This window comes from Chiloscyllium punctatum, chromosome 32 (assembly GCF_047496795.1).
Source record: "Chiloscyllium punctatum isolate Juve2018m chromosome 32, sChiPun1.3, whole genome shotgun sequence".
Lineage (NCBI taxonomy): Eukaryota > Metazoa > Chordata > Chondrichthyes > Orectolobiformes > Hemiscylliidae > Chiloscyllium > Chiloscyllium punctatum.
The window spans coordinates 63,946,648-63,970,374 of NC_092770.1; the positions used below are offsets into that span (position 1 = coordinate 63,946,648).

The 23,727-nt window shown below is 43.6% G+C and overlaps 1 protein-coding gene across 3 annotated transcripts in view; it reads left to right on the forward strand.

Annotated features, from left to right (window-relative positions):
- tmtc1 (transmembrane O-mannosyltransferase targeting cadherins 1) overlaps positions 1-23,727 on the forward strand; it is a 189,063-nt gene that overhangs the window by 9,815 nt on the left and 155,521 nt on the right. For 2 of the 3 annotated variants that reach the window (XM_072552525.1, XM_072552526.1), the window contains exon 2: positions 17,155-17,332. In XM_072552525.1, the coding sequence (XP_072408626.1) occupies positions 17,155-17,332 (178 nt within the window). Of the gene's footprint in view, positions 1-372; positions 463-17,154; positions 17,333-23,727 lie in introns of those variants that run through there. The other variant, XM_072552527.1, reaches the window with a different exon arrangement.

Below are 23,727 nucleotides of genomic sequence, written 5' to 3' on the forward strand. Positions count from 1 at the left end.
CCCCCCCTCCCCCTCTCCCCTCCCCCCCTCTCCCCCCCCCCTCCCCCCTCTCCCCCATCTCCCCTCTCCCCTCCCCCCTCCCCCTCCCCCTCCCCTTCTTTCCCTCTCCCTCTCCCCCTCTCCCTCTCCACCCCTCCAGAATTGAACTGGAACTCGTCACAAATCTGTGTTTATATAGCACCTTTTTGTTTTCTAAACAGTGAAAGCATGTGGGATGTAATCTGAACAAACATGACCCAATGCAGCACAGTCAGAAAGGTGACTGTAGGCCTTGGTGCAAACTGCTCAATTTAAGGAGTGCCTGTGATGATTTATCAACAGACAGAGGCTTTGGGAATGCACGCAGAGTTTACAAAGCAGGTCACTGGATGTAAATTGACCTAAAAGAATTTGAGGGCTTGGGACCTCAAGCACCTGAAAGCACGGCCTCAAAAAAATGGAATGATGGCACTTAGACATGGGGTAAGATGCCATATAATATGGGAGATATATTATATATAAAATGGCAGATAATATAGGAGATATTGTAGCGCAGGATCACATTCCGGAGAGAGGGATGAGACAAGGACATAACTTGAAAACAAGGATAAGAATTTTTACATTTGACACTTTGTTAGACTGGGAGTCAGCCAGGGTCAAAGAGCACTGCGTTACAGATGGAATGTCAGTGCATTGATATGGCCAGTAACTGGGTGGGATGTTAAAGTTCACTGCAAATAGCACACTCCTAACATTTTCTTTGAACTTTTTTATTATTAGTTCTAAAAATTTGAGATGGGGGAAGCCAAAGGCTGTCAAGACATCCAGAAAAGTGATTCTTCTTGCAATGTATAGTAAGTTTATTAAACCTCAAATGCCTGAGTGGAGACTCCAGGGTCAGAAAGGAAGATCAAGCCGTTTAATAAAATCTTTATTGTGAAGTAAGTTGTCATCATTTCCCCTCCAGCCAGCAGATTCAAAGTCCAATTCATATTTATTTTTCCAATATTTTTACTGTGTATCACAATTTGATTAAAAGCAATATTTCTTAAGCCCTCGCCCATGACTTTTCTTTATGAAATTAATCTGGTCAGCTTGTGACAATAAGTTATTTCTTTCAGATGTGAATGTTGTGGTGCTTTAAAAAGAAGTTGCCTTCCCACCATTTTCACCAATGCCAGATTACCTCTGGAGCATGCTCCCACGGCTAAGAGCTTCCTTGCTGTCCGTGGAGAGTGAGCTGCAAGAATGCTAAATATTAAGCAGCAATGAGACAGTTTGATTATTTTAATCATCTTGTTAATAATTATTTTCACTGTGCAATGGCAGCTGTGTAGATCTAGGTTGGTGATTAAAGCAGATGTTTTGGCTCTTGGTAGTAGCTAGTTTGCTATACTATGATGTTGATTCACTTTATATATGCATAAGTTGTATGTTTATATTTTATTATTGCCAATGAATTGTTTTTTGGAGAATGCAATAGTTAAATGCTGCAGTTACAATATTCCCTGGTGAATGTGTTAAGAGTTTACGAATCCTCCCAGTAGACAGAATGGCAGCGTGTCTATGATCTGGCTAGCTGTCTGTGTAGCTGTGTCAAAAGCCTTGCTAATCCTTCCGTATGACAGGTGGCTCATCCTGTTCAGTTTGCAGCATCATTCTAGTGCCTGGTCGGATTTGGTGATGAGGCATTTTACAGTTGAACAGCTATTTGACTCCTGCTCGTGGTCCCGCCTGTTAAAATAAAGGCCCGTTTGGTCGAATATTGCTGCAAGTTTTCATTATTTGCGACACTGCACACAAACTTATTGAACACATTTATTGTTTTGTGAAAGAAGGGGATGAAAGAAATTATGACATCAGAAAATTGTTGGCACTAATCTCACTGGCTCAAAACCCGGTCTCTGTTTTTATATAATGAGGCTGTATCTGTCTTTATCTTGAGGACTAGTTGAGTGTAAAACATGATAGCTTCCTCTTAGCTAGGCAGTTATGTTTGACATGCTGAGTGCAACTGTTAAAATCTCACAACACCAGGTTATAGTCCAACAGGTTTCCAACTAGCACTTCCAAATAAACCTGTTGGACTATAACCTGGTATTGTGTGATTTTAAACTTTGTCCACCCTAGTCCAACACCAGCACCTTCACATCAGAGTGTAAACTGTGACTGTTCTTTGTAGTGTACAGGTTCAAGAATATGTTTGCATAGTGTGTGGCCGAAATGAAATGTTGCAACATCTGTAAGCTAGTCAGTGAAACACATATTGTTTGTGTTTGAGTAATTTTACTTGCAATTTTATGCATAATACTTGAGCAGTGTAAATGACTTAAATGTGAAATTTGATGCACTGTGCCTGTGTAAGATAGGGAGTGTACCAGCAGGGCATACAACAAAGCACAAAGAATAGAGAAGTATAAATAATAAGTAACACATTGGAAATTATAAACTGTGTTTGAAATGCACAGCACTGAAAGACGGGGACAAAATAGATTGGGTGGAGATCCTTTATCAGATTTTAAGCAGTACTAATCTCTCTAATATTCTAGATAGTCACTGGAGAGTAAAATAAAGTGTTGCCTATAATTACTCCTGTCCATCTGTTGTTCTCCATAATTTGGTGTCAGATATCCAGTCTTTTTGTGTCGTACATTCCCTGAAGATATGGCATTTGTACAGCTGGTTTTGGACCTTATATCCTCTCTGTGGTGCTGTCCAGGGGAGTGGAAAGCCATGGTTTTCAGGTGGCTGTAGTGTTGAGGTGTTGTTGAGGATGGAGGAGGTGTTATAGTGAGGGGCAGTTTGATTTAAAGATTGAATTATCCCTACAGATCAGGCAGGAAAATATAAGCAATGAAAGAACGAGATGTCACATGACACCTCAGGATTGACCGAATTAATGTGTGTTACTTAAAGAATTAAGTTGTGAAGTTAGTTTGTACCAACATGGATGAGCCCCCTTGATTACAGAAATGTTCAGACTGATTTCAAACTGGTAGAGTACTGATCTCCAACAACCACAACCATCTTCCTATGTGCCCGGTATGACTCCAACCAACAGAGTAATTTCATTGATTCTAGTTTTGGTTGGGGTTCCCTTGATGCCACACTCGGTCGAATGCAACCTTGATGTCAAGGGCTGTTACTCTCACCTCCCCTCTGGAATTCAGCTCTTTTGTCCATGTTTGAACTGAGGCTTGAATGAGGTCAGGAGCTCAATGGCCCTGGCAGAACCCAAACTGAGCATAACTGAGCAGGTTATTGCTGAGCAAGTGCTGCTTGATAGCACTATTAATGACCCCTTCCATCACTTTTCTGGTGAGTGAGAGTAGATTGCTGGGGTGGTAATTGGCCCAGTTGGATTTGTCCTACTTTCTGTGTACTTGGGAGATTCCATGTTGTTGTGTTGATGTCAGTGTTGTCGATCAGCTGGCAGGATCTGGAGCTCAAATCTCCAATATTATTGCCAGAATGTTGTCAGGGCCCATAGCCTTTGCAGCATCCTGTCCTTCCAACCATTTCTTTGATGGAGTGAATTGAATTGGCTGGAGACTGGCACCTGTGATATTGGGGACCACTGGATGTTGCCAATCTAGATCATCCACTTGGCTATTCTGGCTGAAGATTGCTGCGAGTCCTTCAACTCGGACTCTTCCATCTTTGAGGATGGGAATGTTTATGGAACCTTCTCCTCCAGTGAGTTGTTTAATTGCCCTTCACTATTCACGACTGGATGTATGCTGGTTACTCTTACCAACACTTTCATGAACCGATTCACTTGTGACAGGTAGATTGATGTGAGTGGCATGTTGAAGCTATAGGGAAAGGCTGATAGGCTGGGGCTTTTTTTCCCTGGAGCTATCAGCCTTTCCCTATAACTTCAACCCTCCAATCCATTCTCATTTTGATTAATACGTTATTTTCTAAAATCATTAGTGCCTATAAAACAGTTGTTGACGTGGATCATAAGGATACCTGCAGGCTTTCTATTGTAGTGCCAATAGGACTTTCCCAAGCCTGCCTTCAGTTACGAACACTCTAATGTTGCCAAAACTGCCCTTTCTGAAAAATGCAACACCCAAGAAAAGTCATTTAACCCATAAACTCAATTATTCCATTTTCGGACCTTCTCCTCTATTCCTTGTATTTTAAGAATATGTCGTCTCCTTCCTATCGGAAAAATGTTGTGAAACTTGAAAGGGTTCAGAAAAGATTTACAAGGATGTGGCCAGGGTTGGAGAGTTTGAGCTATAGGGAGAGACTGAATAGGCTGGGGCTGTTTTCCCTGGAGCATCGGAGACTGAGGGGTGACCTTTTATAGAGGTTTATAAAGTCATGAGGGGCATGGATAGGGTAAATAGACAAAGTCTTTTCCCTGGGTGGGGAAGTCTAGAACTAGAGGGCATAGGTTTAGGGTGAGAGGGGAAAGATATAAAAGAGACCTAAGGGGCAACTTTTTCACGCAGAGGGTGGTGCATGTATGGAATGAGCTGCCAGAGGAAGTGGTGGATGTGGGTAGAATTGTAACATTTAAAAGGCATCTGGATGGATATATGAGGGTTTAAAGGAATATGGGCCAAGTGCTGGAAAATAGAACCATATTAGGTTGGTCGGCATGGATGAGTTGGACCGAAGGGTCTGTTTCTGTGCTGTACATCGCTATGACTCTATCATTCTTGAGCAGGTTACCCATAATGCAAGCCATTTTAATGTCTGTCGAGAATTGATAGAGACTTGCAAGAGCACACAGCCATGGAACTCACTCCCTGACAGGAATATGGGAGTTCCTTCAGATAAACTGAAGATGGGCATTAAGTGCTGTCCTAGCCATTGGTACTTTCATCCTGAAGAAGTTAAGACTCTTCAGCTTTTGATGCTGTCTGTAAACAAGATGAGAGCGGTTCTCTTCTACTGCTGCCCCAACTTTTTCACTTTGGAAAAAATTGCATTATTGAAGCTTGATCATTTTGAGTTGAAAGGAGGGTAAGTTAAAATTGGAGTGATTAATTGAAGAAAATTTAATTTTATTTAAATAATTGGATTGGGTTGTCTGAGGAGAGTTTGAGAGTCTCTATTGGAATTAGGTTTAATTGTCATGTGTACCCAAGTACCAGGATACAGGAGTACAGCAGAAAGTTTACAATGTTGCCATTCATGGTACCACCTTAGGTGCAAGGTATAAAAGCTTGGGTAAAGAGTAGAAAAATAAAGTTAAGAATAAGTTAAAAGGTCAACATTACGGTTCTTGTCAGTATAAAATAGTAAATAAGAAGTAACAAGTTCCAAACTACAGTCTTCCTTTCACCATGGGTCTGCAGTTGCTCCTCACTGGCTTTCCGCACGACAGCTCGATTTCTTTTCCACTCTGAGCTTGATCTCTCGATCCCCATGCCTCTCGACATCCACAGCAACCTTCTCTCTCATGTGACTTCACAGATAAGCTGTGTTTCTGATGTGGCGGTGAGTGGTTTTAACCTTGCAAGTTTTGGTGCTTTACAATTGGCCGCCGTGTCCCGGCTGCTAATCTCAGCAGGGCAATTGGAAAGGTGGCACAGTGGCCTTTCTTTGGTGACCTTGTGCACGGCCAAAGTGGATCGAAGGAGGGATTGCTCACCGGAACCTGCTGGTTTGCTTGGGCCTAAGATGCTAGTCATATGGATAACAATTAGAGCCAGAGAGTTTACAATCTGGAAAAAGACCCTTCAGCCCATCTTGTCCACACCAATCATCAAGCACCTGTATAATCTATTGGCCCATGGCCTTGCAAGCAATGATGCGTCATGTGTCAATCTAACTACTACTTAAATGATTCCTGCCTCTACCACCCATTCTGACGTTGTGTTCCAGATATCCACCACTTCCTAGCTGAACAAAAGCTTTGTTAAACCCCCTCTGAATTTTCGGCCTTCTACTGTAAATCTATGCTCCCTGGTTATTGATCCCTCTAGTAGGGGTTAAAGGTTTCTTCCTATCTATGCCTCTCATAGTTTTGTATACCTCTATTGGTTATACTTGAAGGAAAACAATTCTAGCCTATCTGGTCTGTCTTCATAGCTGAAATGCTCCAGCCTAGGCAATATCTGGGTGAGTCTCTTCTGTACCCTCTCTAGGACAATCACATTTTCCTCAGAACTGCAGAGTCCTCTAGTCACAGTCTAATTGATGCCTTACACAGTTCAATCATAACCTTCCCCATACGTTCAGATGAAGAGTCACTTGTCTTGAAACATTAATTCTGCTTTCTTCCAAAGATGATGCCAGACCTGCTGAGTTTCACCAGATATTTCAGCTTTTGTTTCAGATCTCCAGCATCCACAGTTCTTTGTTTTATCATAACTGCGGTGCTTTTGTATTCCATTCCTCAACTGATAAAGTTCAGTTCCCCCATACACTGCCTTAACCAGCTTTTTCACGATAAAGCATCAAGGTCCCCCAGATCCTCTGTATTTCCCAGGGTTCTACTGTTCAACATTTACTGTGTTCCTTGTTAGCCCTCCCAAAATACGTCACCTCTCACTTTTCAGGATTCAATTCCACTTGACATTGTTCAGTCCATCTGAACAGCCCATTTATATTGTCCTGTCGTTTCACACTTTCATCCTTGTTACTGAGCATGCCACTAATTTTCAGGTTGTCTGGGAACTTACTGATCATGATTCCTACACTCACACCCAGGTCATTAATTTGCATTAAAAGCGTCAAGGGACCCAACCCAGAGTCATAAGATATACCATTGGACGCAAGCTTCCAATTATAGGAACATCCTCTGACCTCTACCCTCTTTGCCTTCTGCCACTAAACCAAGTTTAGATACAATTTGCCAAATTTCTTTGGGGCCTTAGCTTCTTGAGTATTCTCTCAGATGAGACCTCATTGAACGTTTTAACAAAGTCCATGTTGACTATATCCATTACATTACTTGCACCCGCATTTAATCACCTGCCTGAAAATCTCAATGAAACCTGTCAGATATGATCTCCTCTTGACAAAGTCATGCTGACTACCCTTGAATATTGCATGCTTGGCCAAGCAGAGATTAATTATGACCTTCATAAATGTTTGTGGTAGTTTTCTGACCCATTACGTTTTACTTTTGCTCATATAAGTTTAGTCGGTCCATTTATTTATTTGCACATTAGTGGTGTCTTGCTCATTACAGTGTTATTCATCTTCTGATGGCATTGAAGTGGGCCCAGTGTCACTCCACTGAGCCCATTCCTGGTTGTGCTTGTGGGAGGCTAGTCCGTATGTGTCTGTGTACATGGATGGGTTTAGGTGTGCATGTAAGTGTCGGTGGTGTAATTGGTCAATGTATTTGTATTTGTGTCTGTGGGTGGTCTGTGTATTTGTGTGTGTGTGTGTGCTGGTAATGTGTACTATTGCATGTCTGCTTTTTTTTTGTCTAAGATCTGCCTCTGTGATATGTGTGTGTGTGTGTGTGTGTGTCTACGCACCTGTAATTATAATTTTCTGGTTGTTCTGTTGGTGACGTAGCCATCCATTCTAATCCCATCGTTTATAATGAGGGTGCTAACTCTCTATTGGTGTGAGTGCAAGTCCCCTTCCAATACTTTCACCAACTGACTGTTCTTCCTCTTTGTCTGGATACTAGTACTTGATACTGGCCAGCCTATGTAAACACTCCAAGTTATTCACTAACTTTCTTACTGAAAATGCTTCCCAAAATAGATGGTAGGGTGTGTATCGTATGTTTGTAAAACTGAGCTGTTGGGTTAGGTTATGAAAGCAGGTGGAACCAAGGTGAACGAGTGGAGGTGAGGTGTAGATCATCTATGATTTAACAGAACAGACTTGAAGGGCTGAATGGCTACATGCTGTTCTCTCTTTGCAGCCTTCCCAAGTGAAGTTATCAAGGAAGTGTCCCTCAACTTTCTGAATTCAAGTTGCAAAGGGCAGAGAATCATGACCATGTGATTGCTGTAATCTTTGTGAATTATTAACCGGTTCCAGTTCCCCTTTTCCCAGGTGATACCTGGCAATGTTTAAAGGGAGCTTGGTGAAAGTCAACAGAGTAGAACTTCCTAACCCAGTAAAGCCTACCGTGGTCTGGATTTGTAGGCGAGAAAGAAAGGAACTCCCTACAATCTGCAATTGCAGAAAGATTTTTTAAATTGACATTGTAACTGGAGGCTGTTTATTATTTTTTTCCCGCTAGTGAGCTAGTTCACCTTTGCCATTTGACTACTGAGAGGATCTGCTAGTGTCACTTTCTCAAAGTCTTGTGACAGAGGCCAGCAATGTAAAGATGAGCTAGTGACTGTGGTGGCTCAGTGGGTAGCAGTGCTGCCTCACAGCGCCAGGGATCCAGGTTCGATTCCAGCCGACTGACTGTGTGGCATTTGCACGTTCTCCCCATGTCTGCGTGGGTTTCCTCCGGGTGCTCTGTTTTCCTCCCACAGACCAAAGATGTGCAGGTTAGGTGAATTGGCTATGGTAAACTGCCCATAGTGTTCAAGGATGTGTGGGTTAGGTGCATTTGGGAATGTGCTTAAAAGCCAGAAAGTGAGAGGAGGCATGGTCAAAGAAAAACTGGGCACATAGGTGCAGTACTCCCTCTGCATTGTGGGTAAGAACGTGATCATAAGGTGGGAGGCACTCTGTAGGACCCTGGATACTGTCTGACTCACTGGTCTTAAGATTTTGTTGTTTTCAGTGCAGCCCTCTGTGTTGCTGTATGTGGCATAGATCCAGCTTATTCCTTGCTGCTGTACAGTGGCAGTCTCCAGATCCATCTTCCATCTTGTCTGGAGAGTAAAAAGAGGCGCATTTGCAGGGGACATGATATAAAAGCCTGTACATACAGGGGGCATAAAAAATATACCCAGTATCAGCATCTTCCTGGTGACCACTTCTGTGTACATCTGTGTACATCTGCACATCTGTGTACATTGACCTTTTAGTACGCAAACACCAAGGGTCACTGCGTACTGAAGTTTACCTGTCCCCGGTGTTGTGAAGGATGGGGTCTGGTCACGTTGCTGCAGGGTGCTCCAAATAGTTGTCACCTGTACAGAAGGAAAAAAACTTCAACCACAAGTCCATCAGACAGTACGTAATGTCCTCGAGGCTGTGTGGGAAATCAAGGTGATGACTCCACCTGGGTGGTGCCCTGAGCAGACTGTCAAAGTCACTTGGCAGAGCTGCTCATCGCCAGGAGTTTAAAAGTAGCACCAAGATGTAGCTTGAGTGGTGGTGGGAGATGCCCTTCACGTTAGATGTTCCCTACTCACCCAGAGACCCCCTTCCTTCTCCCTTCAACTCCCTCAAATGGTTGTAAGTGGGGGAGGAGATTGTTTTGTGGAATATTCCTTTGGCAAGCGAGGTCTGGAGAGAGCGCAGCAGCTTTTGTCATGGCCAGTTCTGGGGAAGATCTGTGAATCAGGACTCGCTGCTCTCTGGCTGTTCCCAGGGGCAAACGTCAACTGCACCTGAAGTATTGTCCACTCTGTTGGTCTTCGGTTTGCCTGAATCTTCCTGGCCTTCCCGGAATGTACTGGTCCTCCAATGCATAAAGTCCTCAATTGAATGTTGCACATTGGCATGTCCCAAGGCCCACGACTGTGTGCTGAGGGATGATGCCTTATAGGTTGTGGCAGCTGCTGTGGAGGCCCAGTGCAAAAGGCCCAAGTCCTTTCAGCCATACTACACAGAGGGACTGGAAACTTTCGAGTAAAACATGCCCCACAAGGAAAGTACATTGTGAAAACCAAGGGGATTGAAAACTTGAAAGACACTTAATAGTAGGCAGTAATGCACTGAGAAATATTTCAATTCTACCACACATTCTGTAATATCCCATTTGAAATCTTTTGTCCTGAGGTCATATACTTGATATAGAATGTGCTTTGTAAATATTAAGCCTATTACAGTCCAATTGAGTGGAGCGTGCTTCAGAGATAAATTGAATTTTATTGCAAATTCTGTAAGATTCATGTTGAAATATTTTTATAATATCTTGTTTATAATTTTTTAATATGAAATTTGCTTTTACAAATTTTATCCATAAAGTATTATTATGAAGACCCTTTATATTTAATATTGCTTGGAGGACATCAGTTTTAAAACGTGTTTGGCAATTTGATTTATTTCAAGTTTTATGCTTCTGTGGAAAGGAGGCTTTGAAATTTTACTGTGACCATTAGAAATTATTTTTTAAGCAGCTGAAGAACCGGCTACCCAGCTGATCTCACTCATTTCAGAAACGAAAACCCTCCTTAGTTCAGAATTCAGCCTCTTTGTTCTTTTGATGGCATGACTGAAGAACATCTTAAGATTATAATTCCTGAGCAAGCTGTGTTTGTACGACTTCAGAGACACCGTGCCTAATGAGCGACTTGACCACATCAACCAGAACATCAGAGCAATAGATTCTGGAACATTTTACATTTTAGTCAATTGGTTATACTTGTAGAAAGTATAGCGTGTTTCTTTTTTCAGAAAACCAGTCTTTGAGAAATATATTATTTATTCTTTCTCATTTCCTGAAGCTTGCATGTATATGTTTTGCAGATTTTCATTTTGTTTGCTCACAGACTGGGCCAGCATTTATTTTCCAACCCTAATTGCCCAGAGGGCAGTTAAAGGTCTGGAGTCCTATGGAGACCAGACCAGGTAAGGATGACAGATTACCTTCCCGGACACACAATAGTGAACTACATTTTATTTTTAATGACAACTGGCAGTAGTTACATGGTTGCTATTAGGTTATCTTTTGCACCACCACCACCACCCCCCAATTTTGGACTTTTATTGAATAACAATTATACCATCTGCCATTTTAACCCTTGACCTCAGAATGTAAAACTGGGCTTTTGAATTACTCGTCCAGCAACATTACCATTCTACCACTGGGGAATGGAGATAGATAAGCATTTATATACCTGTATCATTGACTAAGTATGTTAATTGTGTAAAGCAGTTATTGCATTGTCATCAGATAAGTTTTTTTGCTTCGATCATAAACCCATAATTATGTTTATTGAGAATAGTTTTGGATCAATCTAATTGTTTAAAAAACCTGACAGAGAGGAGTTATTTCTTTGATCATCTTGGTAACTGGAAGAAGTATTTTTATTTAATGTTGTGCCTTGTGAAATAGTGTGGCCAGAGTACAGTGTGCTCCTTAGCCAGAATAGTATATTTTTAGGATAAAGTCCTGGATTGTTGCTGGCCATTATTAATTCTGTGAGTAGCTCACAGTTCTGGATGGGCTCCTGAATGAAACGGGAATTCTCATTGACAGTGTGCATGACATCTCTCTATATCAGTTTGGGTTCTGGATAATTCCGTCGTGCGCTACCGAATGTAGCTGAGTTCTTATTTGCACCAGAAAAGACAGAGGATGGATATTTGTTGCCAGTTTCAGTGCATCTTGCAGATTTATCCTTGGTCCGGACATTTCTGTGCCTGTTCTTTGAAAAGACAATAGACAATAGGTGCAGGAGTAGGCCATTCTGCTCTTCAAGCCTGCACCACCATTCAATATGATCATGGCTGATCATCCTCAATCAGTATCCTGTTCCTGCCTTATCTCCATAACCCTTGATTCCACAATCCTTGAGAGCTCTATCCAACTCTTTCTTAAATGAATCCAGAGACTGGGCCTCCACTGCCCTCTGGGGCAGAGCATTCCACACAGCCACCATTCTCTAGGTTGAAGAAGTTTCTCCTCATCTCTGTCCTAAATGGTCTACCCCATATTTTTAAGCTGTGTCCTCTGGTTTGGCACTCACCCATCAGCGGAAACATGTTTCCTGCCTCCAGAGTGTCCAATCCTTTAATAATCTTATGTCTCAACCAGATCCCCTCTCAGTCTTCTAAACTCAAGGGTATACAAGCCCAGTCGCTCCAGTCTTTCAGTGTAAGGTAATCCCGCCATTCTGGGAATTGACCTCGTGAACCTACGCTGCACTCCCTCAATAGCCAGAATGTCTTTCCTCAAATTTGGAGACCAGAACTGCACACAGTACTCCAGGTGTGGTCTCACCAGGGCCCAGTACACCTGCAGAAGAACCTCTTTGCTTCTATACTCAATCCCTCTTGTTATGAAGGCCAGCATGCTATTAGTCTTCTTCACTACCTGCTGTACCTGCATGCTTGCCTTCATTGACTGGTGTACAAGAACACCCAGATCTCTTTGTACTGCCCCTTTACCTAACCTGACTCCATTTAGGTAGTAATCTGCCTTCCTGTTCTTGCCACCAAAGTGGATAACCATACATTTATCCACATTAAAATGCAGCCATTCTCTTTTGAAAAACAGCCAGGTTTCAACAACCACAACAGCTTGCATTTCAATAGCACTTTTTGACAGAATAAAATGCTCCACGGCTCTACACGGGAGTGTGGTCAGGCACCCAAATGTGACTCTGTGAGCCAGATCTGGAGATAGTGGGATGGTTGATCTGCGGCTGTTGATCAAATGTTTGGACAAAGAGGTGGGCGTGAAGCAACACTTTAAAGGGAGGAGGGAAATGCAGTGAGGCTTGGGGAGGAATCTTTAGACCGTAGAGCCTTGTTGATGAAATCACGGCCATCCGTGTCGAGATGAAGAATACATAAGAATACCTGACGCTATAACTGGAGAAGCAGTGAGGTCCTCGAAGACAGTTGGACAAGAGATGATTTGGTCATTTGGCCCACTATCTCCCAAAACCTGGTGTTTGCTTCATTTTTCCAGCATAAAATCAATAAAATATTCCAAGCCATAGCTTGCAGGGAAATATGAATCTCATTTGGGTAGCTTAGATTCCGAATCCTTTTCCAACTTCACAGAAATAATAGCTTTTCTGTCTTCAAAGATAATTCCCTGTTTTTTGTTCCCCCGATTTCCCATTCACACCTCACAACCCAGACAATGTCAGGAGATGGCTCACTCGCCAGGGTTTCCATGATCTCCGCAATGGTCCACCGTTTAATCTCTGTGACCTTTGTCCTAGTGTACGTTCAGGGGCTGGGCTTACACAACTGCTTGGCGTTTGGTGGTTTAGCACGTGCGTTCTCCAGCAGAGAGTGCGGTTACAACTGGAGTGCTGGTTTGTAGTCCTTGTTCCTACACCCCCTTTTTAAAAGATGACACTTAAGAATTGTAATCCTCACCCAGCTAGCTTAGTGGGCCATTGGGTTACTTGGACAGAGGCTGGGCACAGCACTGAATGGGTATGTGCTGACCTTAGCAAGCTTCAGCTGCAGTGGCGATGGGGGAGTTACCCTGGTGTCCCGGGTCGATACCCCCTGGAAAGGACAAATCACTGACAAGCAACTCTTGCAGGAAAGGTGCATTCACATGGAGATTGGGTGAGATGTAATGTCCCACCATTCTGCATCACGGTATCACATGGTTACCTGGATAACATGCAAACAGGCATCTGTAACTGTACAATGATAGAGATGTATAAATGCTTATCCTTCTTAATTCCTCAGGGGGAGGCCATGGCAGAATGGTGATGTTGCTGGACTAGTAATCTAAAAGATGGGCCAATGGGCTGAGAAGTGGCAGTTGGAGTTTAATCTAGATTAAATGTGAGGTGCTGCATTTTGGGAAAGCAAATCTTAGTGACCTTTTACATTTAATGGTAAGGACCTAGGGAGTGTCGCTGAACAAAGAGACCTTGGAGTGCAGGTTCATAGCTCCTTGAAAGTGGAGTCACAGGTAGATAGGATAGTGAAGAATGCATAAAGTATGCATTCCTTTATTGGTCAGAGTATTGAGTACAGGAATTGGGAGGTCATGTTGCGGCTGTACAGGACATTGGTTAGGCCACTTTTGGAATATTGCATGCAATTCTGGTCTCCTTCCTATTGGAGGGATGTTGTGAAAATTGAAAGGGGTCAGTAAACATTTACAAGGACGTTGCCAGGGTTGGAGGATTTGAGCTACAGGAAGAGGCTGAACAGGCTAGGGCTGTTTTCTCTGGAGCGTCGGAGGCTGAGGGGTGACCTTGTAGAGGTTTATAAAATCATGAGGGGCATGAATAGGATACATAGGCAAAGTCTTTTCCCTGGGGTTGGGGGGTCCAGAACTAGAGGGCATAGGTTTAGAGTGAGAGGGGAAAGATATAAAAGAGACCTAAGAGGCAACTTTTTCACTCAGAGGGTGGTACGTGTATGGAATGAGCTGTCAGAGGAAGTGATGGAAGTGAGTAGAATTGCAACAGTTAAAAGGCATTTGGATGGGTATATGAATAGGAAGGGTTTAGAGGGATATGGGCCGGGTGCTGGAAGGATGGACTAGATTGGGTTGGGATATCTGGTCAGCATGGATGAGTTGGGCCGAAGGGTCTGTTTCCGTGCTGTACATCTCTATGACTCTGTAAAAGCCCATGCCTATGTTCTGGGGTCAACAGTTCTATTGCCACCATGGCAGATAGTGGAATTTTCATTCAATAATAACCTAATATAAGGGAGAAAGAAAGCTAGCCTCATAGGAAGCACATGTCTACTGCCAAATATAGCAATTTTTAATAAATCTAGTTCACTGTTGTCCATCAGGGAAGGAAATGTGTCATTCTTATGTGGTCTGGCCTAGATGTGACTCTAGCTGCCCTCTGGGAAATTAGGGCTTGAGAATAAATGCTCACCCAGCTAGCAATACCCACAGTCTATGAATGAACAAAAACAAAATCCCCAAAACATGTACATGCAAGCTTCAGGAAAAGAGAAATAAAACAAAAATTCCTAGAGATTGGCTTTCTGGGGGAAAAAAAAAAGCTATATTTTGTTTCCTTCAAGAATAACCAGTTGGCCAAAATGTACAATGACCCAGCATGGATGGAAAGCCAATGGTGTGGGTATTAAATGGTTGGATAGAAGAGAGAGGAGAACAGGAGAGGCCAAAGTATAGTTACCCATCTCCTCTTTACTATTGATATTCCCCGTCGTTTTCCCCATAGGAAAATGGTAGAGGTCCAAAGACTAGGAGATCCATCAACTCTGACCCACTCTCTCATGATGGTTGCACCTTTGTAAGAAGGCATTTCCTGAAAACTAGAGAAACTTGGGACAGCCAGGGATCATTAGCTGGCTTAGTGGATGACTGCCTTTAAAAGGGAGAAATATTCCAGAGCAACATTCAACCTGGAGTTTGTGACCCTAGACCTCTGTCCGCCAGGTACTTTACCAGTTGGACATTTTCCAAAGAAAATGCTGTGGGAAGAAGAGACACTAAACCAACGCACAGTATTAGTACAGCCTTTATCAGAAAGTGTTTGCAAATATGTTGTTTGAACGACACAAAGCTTGCTCTCTCTGTGTTGCAACGAATGTCATGATTCTTATCTTCTGACTGTGCACCAGTTGGTGATGCACTGAATCTGGGGGGGATGTGGGGGAGTGATTATAAGCTGGCTACTTCAAATTAAATAGGAGTACGTGAGGACTGCAGATGCTGGAGTCAGAGTCCGCTGTGCTTTTCCATCACCACACTCTTTGACTACTTCAAATTAACGTGTGCCAGGCTGGTGTTTGGTTCCAGTTATAAAAAAATAAATCTGAAAGCCCCTGGGTGAGTCTGTTTCTGACCCGGGTCAGAGCAGTCGGGAGCTGCTGCCCTGCCCCTTTCCCTGTGCTGGGTGTCTGAATGTCAGCAGCTGCTTTTCTTTTTAACCAGAGGGTGAAGTGTGGTTTGGACAACTTCGACAATTTTGTGACATGTTTTTACAACAGGGCATGTGGGTGTGCTAACTGAGCCAATCCACTCTGTCAGCTGGTGATAGATCCAGAAAGCGCACACTTTCACATCCAGTCACCACCAGCCCATCCTGAGCCCCTCCCAACAGCATTCTGGGTGTGGATAGACTCCAACTCCCCCCTTTAGCTGGGATTCCCGGTATGGATGGATTCCCACTCCCCCCTTTTACCCGTGATTCCTGGTGTGGGTAGACTCCCACTCCCTCTTTCCCCAAGATCCTCCTGCGATGAAATACTCCCACTCGCATCCCTTGACAGTTGACTCCAACAAATATTATATTATTAAATTACTATGGTGAGTGGTTTAAGCATTGGACAGTACAGTTTACACACCAGAGAGCTTGTGGACTCATGGTGTTTTCAGCATTTAAATTTGTTTAATTTTATTTAGTTTAGCTCCAAGAATTGAATTGAATTGAATTGAATTTATTGTCACGTGTACCAAGGCACTGAGAAAAGCTTTGTCTTGTGAGCAGTACAGGCACATCACACAGTTAAGTAGTGTAGATAAGTAAATAATAGGTAAACAGCAGCAAAAACAAAAACCCAGGTACAGGCAAATGTTAAGAGTTTGTGAGTCCATTCAGTATTCTAACAACAGTGTGGTAGAAACTGTTTCGAAACCGGCTGGTGCGTGTGCTCAGGCTTCTGTACCTTCTCCCTGATGGTAGAGGTTGTAGAAACACATTGCCAGGGTGGGATGGATCTTTGAGAATACTGGCGGCCTTTCCTTGGCAGCGGGCCTGGGAGATGGATTCTTTTGAGGGGAGGTTCGCCTTTGTGATTGTCTGGGCCGAGTTCACCACTCTCTGTAACCGTCTCTGATCTTGAATGGTACAGTTGCCCTACCAGGTAGTGATACATCCACACAGAATGCTCTCGATTGCACACCTATAAAAGTTGGCAAGGGTATTCACCATTATGCCAAATTTCATCAGCTGTCTGAGGAAGAAGAGACATTGTTGGGCTTCCACATGAAGAGTCCAAGAAAGCTTGTTGTGGATGACCACTCCCCGGAGCTTGATACACTCCACTCATTCCACCTCTGCGCTGTTAATGTGTAGGACAGGATTAAGTGGGGTTGGAGGTGCAGATCGAACATGAAGAGGTTGAATGATGCAGCAAGCTTGAGGGCTGAATGGCCTCCTCATCTTTAAGACTGAGGGAGGGCAAAGGGAATAACTTAGCAGACAGTAAACCTTTAGCCAGGTTGTGGTGAGGATGTAGCAACCAATAAGTCACAGGATAGTCGAGATGAATAGCACAGAGAGAGGGTTTTTTAAGGAGAAACTATAAACAAATGGGGAAAATGCTGTTAGGATGTGGTGACATGGTAGGGGAGGAGACATAAGTGCAAGCTTAGAGCAGTTGTGCCAAATGGCCTGTCACTGTGGTGTAAAATGCAATGTGATTCTGTACACTAATGAAGTTTTTGTTCCTTTTGCTTTGGATGTGCCTTTTATCCAGGTTGAACATCCTGCTGGGTGGCATGACTCCATTGTACTTCCATGTGGTCAATCTAAGCTTGCACTGCACTGTGACCTCATTGTTGTTCTACACGTGTGACAAGGCTGTGTTCCGAGACCGTCGCCAGGCGTTCTTAGCAGCCGTTCTCTTCGCCGTACACCCTGTTCATACCGAAGCTGTAAGTAGCTAATTGAGTCTTTGAGGAGTAGCATCTGATTGTGGGTGTAGTGCAACCATACCTGTTCCTGGGTTAATAGGCCATGAAAAGTTTACAACACAGAAGGGTTGTATCTGTGCCAGCTCCTTACCAGTAGAGCAATCTAGTTTTGTGCTTTGTCCCCGTCGTCTGATATCTTCCAATGCTTTTCAGCATTTTCTCATTGTCGTAGAGTCACAGTGATGTACAGCATGGAAACAGACCCTTCGGTCCAACCCGTCCATGCCTACCAGATATCCCAACCCAATCTAGTCCCACCTGCCAGCACCCGGCCCATATCCCTCCAAACCCTTCCTATTCATATACCCATCCAGATGCCTTTTAAATGTTTCAATTGTACCAGCCTCTACCACTTCCTCTGGCAGCTCATTCCATACACGTACCACCCTCTGCGTGAAAAAGTTGCCCCTTAGGTCTCTTTTATATCTTTCTCCTCTCACCCTAAACCTATGCCCTCTAGTTCTGGACTCCCCAACCCCAGATAAAAGACTTTGTCTATTTATCCTATCCATGCCCCTCATGATTTTATAAATCTCAATAAGGTCACCCCTCAGCCTCCGGTGCTCCAGGGAAAACAGTCTTAGCCTATTCAGCCTCTTCTGATAGCTCAAATCCTTCAATCCTGGCAACATCCTTGTAATCTTTTCTGAACCCTTTCAAGTTTCACAACATCTTTCCGATAGGAAGGAGACCAGAATTGCATGCAATAATCCAACAGTGGCCTAAACAATGTCTTGTACAGCTGCAACATGACCTCCCAACTCCTGTACTCAATACTCTGACCAATAAAATAAAGCATATCAAACGCCTTCTTCACTATCCTATCTACCTGCGACTCCACTTTCAAGGAGCTATGAACCTGCACTCCAAGGTATCTGTGATAAAGACTAGGAGAAATGTCTTTGCTCAGGCTGGTGGGAGTGTAGCACTCTCTGCCACTGGAGAAGCTGAGGCAAATCTCGCATGCTAGCATAAAGAGGAATTTTGAAAGTGCGTGAACGAGGCAGAAGTGGTAAGGTGAGGTGATGGTGTGAGATGAAGTATTACAAAAGGTCATGGTGGATCATCAACACCACCCCTGTGTCTGATTCATTCACAGGCAAATGACTACCCCTTCATTCTCCCGGTGCTTCTCAATGCTGATGGTTACTCAGCATTAAACTGAGAAGATAAATAGACGATAGACAATAGGTGCAGGAGTAGGCCATTCTGCCCTTCGAGCCTGCACCACCATTCATTATGATCATGGCTGATCATCCTCAATCAGTATCCTGTTCCTGCCTTATCTCCATAACCCTTGATTCCACTATCCTTGAGAGCTCTATCCAACTCTTTCTTAAACAAATCCAGAGACTGGGCCTCCACTGCCCTCTGGGGCAGAGCATTCCACATACCCACCACTCTCTGGGTGAAGAAGTTTCTCCTCATCTCTGTCCTAAATGGCCTACCCCTTATTTTTAAGCTGTGTCCTCTGGTTCGGGACTCACCCATCAGCGGAAACATGTTTCCTGCCTCCAGAGTGTCCAATCATAGAGTCATAGAGATGTACAGCATGGGAACAGACCCTTCGGTCCAACCCGTCCATGCCGACCAGATATCCCAACCCAATCTAGTCCCACCTGCCAGCACCTGGCCCATTTCCCTCCAAACCCTTCCTATTCATATACCCATCCAAATGCCTTTTAAATGTTGCAATTGTACCAGCCTCCACCACATCCTCTGGCAGCTCATTCCATACATGTACCACCCTCTGCGTGAAAACGTTGCCCCTTAGGTCTCTTTTATATCTTTCCCCTCTCACCCTAAACCTATGCCCTCTAGTTGTGGACTCCCCAACCCCAGGGAAAAGACTTTGCCTATTTATCCTACCCATGCCCCTCATAATTTTGTAAACCTCTATAAGGTCACCCCTCAGCCTCCGACACTCCAGGGAAAACAGACCCAGTCTGTTCAGCCTCCCTGTAGCTCAGATCCTCCAACCCTGGCAACATCCTTGTAAATGTTTTCTGAACCCTTTCAAGTTTCACAACATCTCTCCAATAGGAAGGAGACCAGAATTGCACACAATATTCCAACAGTGGCCTAACCAATGTCCTGTACAGCCGCAACATGACCTCCCAGCTGCTGTACTCAATACTCTGACCAATAAAGGAAAGCATACCAAACGCCTTCTTCACTATTCTATCTACCTGCGACTCCACTTTCAAGGAGCTATGAACCTGCACTCCAAGATCTCTTTGTTCAGCAACACTCCATAGGACCTTACCATTAAGTGTGTAAGTTCTGCGAAGATTTGCTTTCCCAAAATGCAGCACCTCGCATTTATCTGAATTAAACTCCATCTGCCACTTCTCAGCCCATTGGCCAGTCTGGTCGAGATCCTGTTGTAATCTGAGGTAACCCTCTTCGCTGTCCACTACACCTCCAATTTTGGTGTCATCTGCAAACTTACTAACTGTACCTCTTATGCTCGCATCCAAATCATTTATGTAAATGACAAAAAGTAGAGGGCCCAGCACCGATCCTTGTGGCACTCCACTGGTCACAGGCCTCCAGTCTGAAAAACAACCCTCCAACACCACCCTCTGTCTTCTACCTTTGAGCTAGTTCTGTATCCAAGTGGCTAGTTCTCCCTGTATTCCATGAGATCTAACCTTGCTAATCAGTCTCCCATGGGAAACCTTTTCGAACGCCTTACTGAAGTACATATAGATCACATCTACTGCTCTGCCCTCATCAATCATCTTTGTTACTTCATCAAAAAACTCAATCAAGTTTGTGAGACATGATTTCCCACGCACAAAGCCATGTTGACTATCCCGAATCAGTCCTTGCCTTTCCAAATACATGTACATCCTGTCCCTCAGGATTCCCTCCAACAACTTGCCCACCACCGAAGTCAGGCTCACTGGTCTATAGTTCCCTGGCTTGTCTTTACCGCCCTTCTTAAACAGTGGCACCACGTTTGCCAACCTCCAGTCTTCCAGCACCTCACCTGTGACTATTGATGATACAATATGTCAGCAAGAGGCCCAGCAATCACTTCTCTAACTTCCCACAGAGTTCTTGGGTACACACGATTAGGTCCTGGGGATTTATCCACCTATATGCGTTTCAAGACATCCAGCACTTCTTCCTCTGTAATCTGGACATTTTGCAAGATGTCACCATCTATTTCCCTACAGTCTATAGCTTCCATATCCTTTTCCACAGTAATTACTGATGCAAAATATTCATTTAGTGGCTCCACACAAAGGCCGCCTTGCTGATCTTTGAGGGGCCCTATTCTCTCCCTAGTTACCCTTTTGTCCTTAATATATTTGTAAAAACCCTTTGGATTCTCCTTAATTCTATTTGCCAAAGCTATCTCATGTCCCCGTTTTTCCCTCCTGATTTCCCTCTTAAGTATACTCCTACTTTCTTTATACTCTTCTAAGGATTCACTCGTTCTTTCCTGTCTATACCTGACATATGCTTCCTTCTTTTTCTTAACCAAACCCTCAATTTCTTTAGTCATCCAGCATTCCCTATACCTACCAGCCTTCCCTTTCACCCTGACAGGAATATACTTTCTCTGGATTCTTGCTATCTCATTTCTGAAGGCTTCCCATTTTCCAGCCGTCCCTTTACCTGCGAACATTTGCCTCCAGTCAGCTTTTGAAAGTTCTTGCCTAATACCGTCAAAATTGTCCTTTTTCCAATTTAGAACTTCAACTTTTAGATCTGGTCTCTCCTTTTCCATCACTATTTTAAAACTAATAGAATGATGGTCACTGGTCCTAAAGTGCCCCCCCATTGACACCTCAGTCACCTGCCCTGCTTTATTTCCCAAGAGTAGGACAGGTTTTGCACATTCTCTAGTAGGTACATCCACATACTGAATCAGAAAATTGTCTTGTACACACTTAAGAAATTCCTCTCCATCTAAACCTTTAACACTATGGCAGTCCCTGTCGATGTTTGGAAAGTTAAAATCCCCTACCATAACCATCATATTATTCTTACAGATAGCTGAGATCTCCTTACAAGTTTGTTTCTCAATTTCCCTCTGACTATTGGGGGGGTCTATAATACAATCCCTTTCTTATTTCTCATTTCCATCCAAATAACATCCCTCGATGTATTTCCAGGAATACCCTCCCTCAGTACAGCTGTAATGCTATCCCTTATGAAAAATGCCACTCCCCCTCTTCTCCTGCCTCCCTTTCTATCCTTCCTGTAGCATTTGTATCCTGGAACATTCAGCTGCCAGTCCTGCCTATCCCTGAGCCATGTTTCCATAATTGCTATGATATCCCAGTCCCATGTTCCTAACCATGCCCTGAGTTCATCTGCCTTCCCTGTTAGGCCCCTTGCATTGAAATAAATGCAATTTAATTTATTAGTCCTACCTTGTCCCTGCCTGCCCTGACTATTTGACCCACTTCTGTTCTCAGCTGTACCCATCTCAGATGATTTCTTCCCTCACTATCTCCCTGGGTCCCCCCCACCCCCACCTTACTAGTTTAAATTCTCCCAAGCAGTTCTAGCAAATTTCCCTGCCGGTGTATTAGTCCCCTTCCAATATAGGTGCAATCTGTCCTTCTTGTACAGGTCACTTCTACCCCAAAAGAGATTCCAATGATCCAAAAATGTGAATCCTTCTCCCATACACCAGCTCCTCAGCCATGCATTCGTCTGCTCTATCCTTCTATTCCTGCCCTCACTAGCTCGTAGCACTGGGATTAATCCAGATATTACTAGCCTTGAGGACCTCCTTTTTAAATTTCTACCTAACTCTCTGTAATCTCCCTTCAGAATCTCAATCTTTTCCCTTCCTATATCGTTGGTTCCAATGTGGACAATGACCTCCTGCTGGCCCCTCTCCCCCGTAAGAACATTCTGCACCCTCTCTGAGACATCCTTGATCCTGGCACCAGGAAAACAACACACCATTCTGCTTTTTCTCTGCTGGCCACAGAAACGTCTGTCTGTACCTCTGAACACAATTGATCTCTTGGAAGCCAACGTACCCCTTGTTGCATTAGAGCCAGTCTCAATGCCAGAAACGTGGCTGTTTGTGCTACGTTCCCCTGAGAATCCATCACCCCCTACATTTTCCAAAACAGCATACCTGTTTGAAATGGGTATATCCACAAAAGACTCCTGCTCTTGTTGCCGACCTCTCTTACCCTTCCTGGAGTTAACCCATTTATGTGACTGTATCTGAGACTTTCCCCCCTTTCTATAACTGCCATCCATCACATACTGTTGCTGTTGCAAATTCCTCATCGCTTCTATCTGTCTCTCCAACCGATCCACTTGATCTGATAAGATTCGCATCCAACAGAATTTATGGCAGATATAATCCGCGGTAACCCTTAAACTCTCTTTAAACTCCCATATCTGACAAGAAGTACAAATCACTGTAAAGGCCATTTTTCCTCCTTCGCAATCTACAGACCCAGAAAATAACACCGTCTTATTCCTCTACAAACTCTGCCCCAGGTTAAATTAATAGCTATGGCTTATATTTTAGGTTTAATCAAGAGACTTATCTCCAAAAACATATAATCAAGATAGAATCCACTGTACCCACTACTGCAGCCTTTCTCTAGGACAGACTTAAAACAACAATTAACTTATCTGATTCTGTGCTGTGAACTTCGCCCAACAGTTTCTCCAAGATCAGTTGTGAATTTGACTGTTTGTTAATTTTCCCAGATGCACTCCGACGTCCAGTGATACACGAATTCAAACAGCAAAGGCAATAACTGTGCAGGTTTTCTCTCTCTCTCTCCTGCACTGACCTCACCATGTGCTTCCTTTGTCTGCTCTTCTCCCTTTTAAAACTGCTGTTGTTTTGATTTTGGGAAAAAAAAAGTTCCAAAACAATGCAACAGCTTATAAAACAGTAATTGATGCTCCTGGAATTCAAGGAAATCACCTCCAACACCTAAAATACCTCAAAAAAAGGAGCAGCTCTTACAGCCAGAATTTTTTTCCGTCCTCCATCTTGGATTAACGAGAATCATTTGTCCTTTAATAATCTTATATGTCTCAATCAGATCCCCTCTCAGTCTTCTAAACTCAAGGGTATACAAGCCCAGTTACTCCAATCTTTCAACATCAGATAGTCCTGCCATTCCAGGAATTGACCTCGTGAACCTACGCTGCACTCCCTCAATAGCCAGAATGTCTTTCCTCAAATTTGGAGACCAGAACTGCGCACAATATTCCAGGTGCGGTCTCACCAGGGCCCAGTACAGCTGCAGAAGAACCTCTTTGCTTCTATACTCAATTCCTCTTGTTATGAAGGCCAGCATGCTATTAGTCGTCTTCACTACCTGCTGTACCTGCATGCTTACCTTCATTGA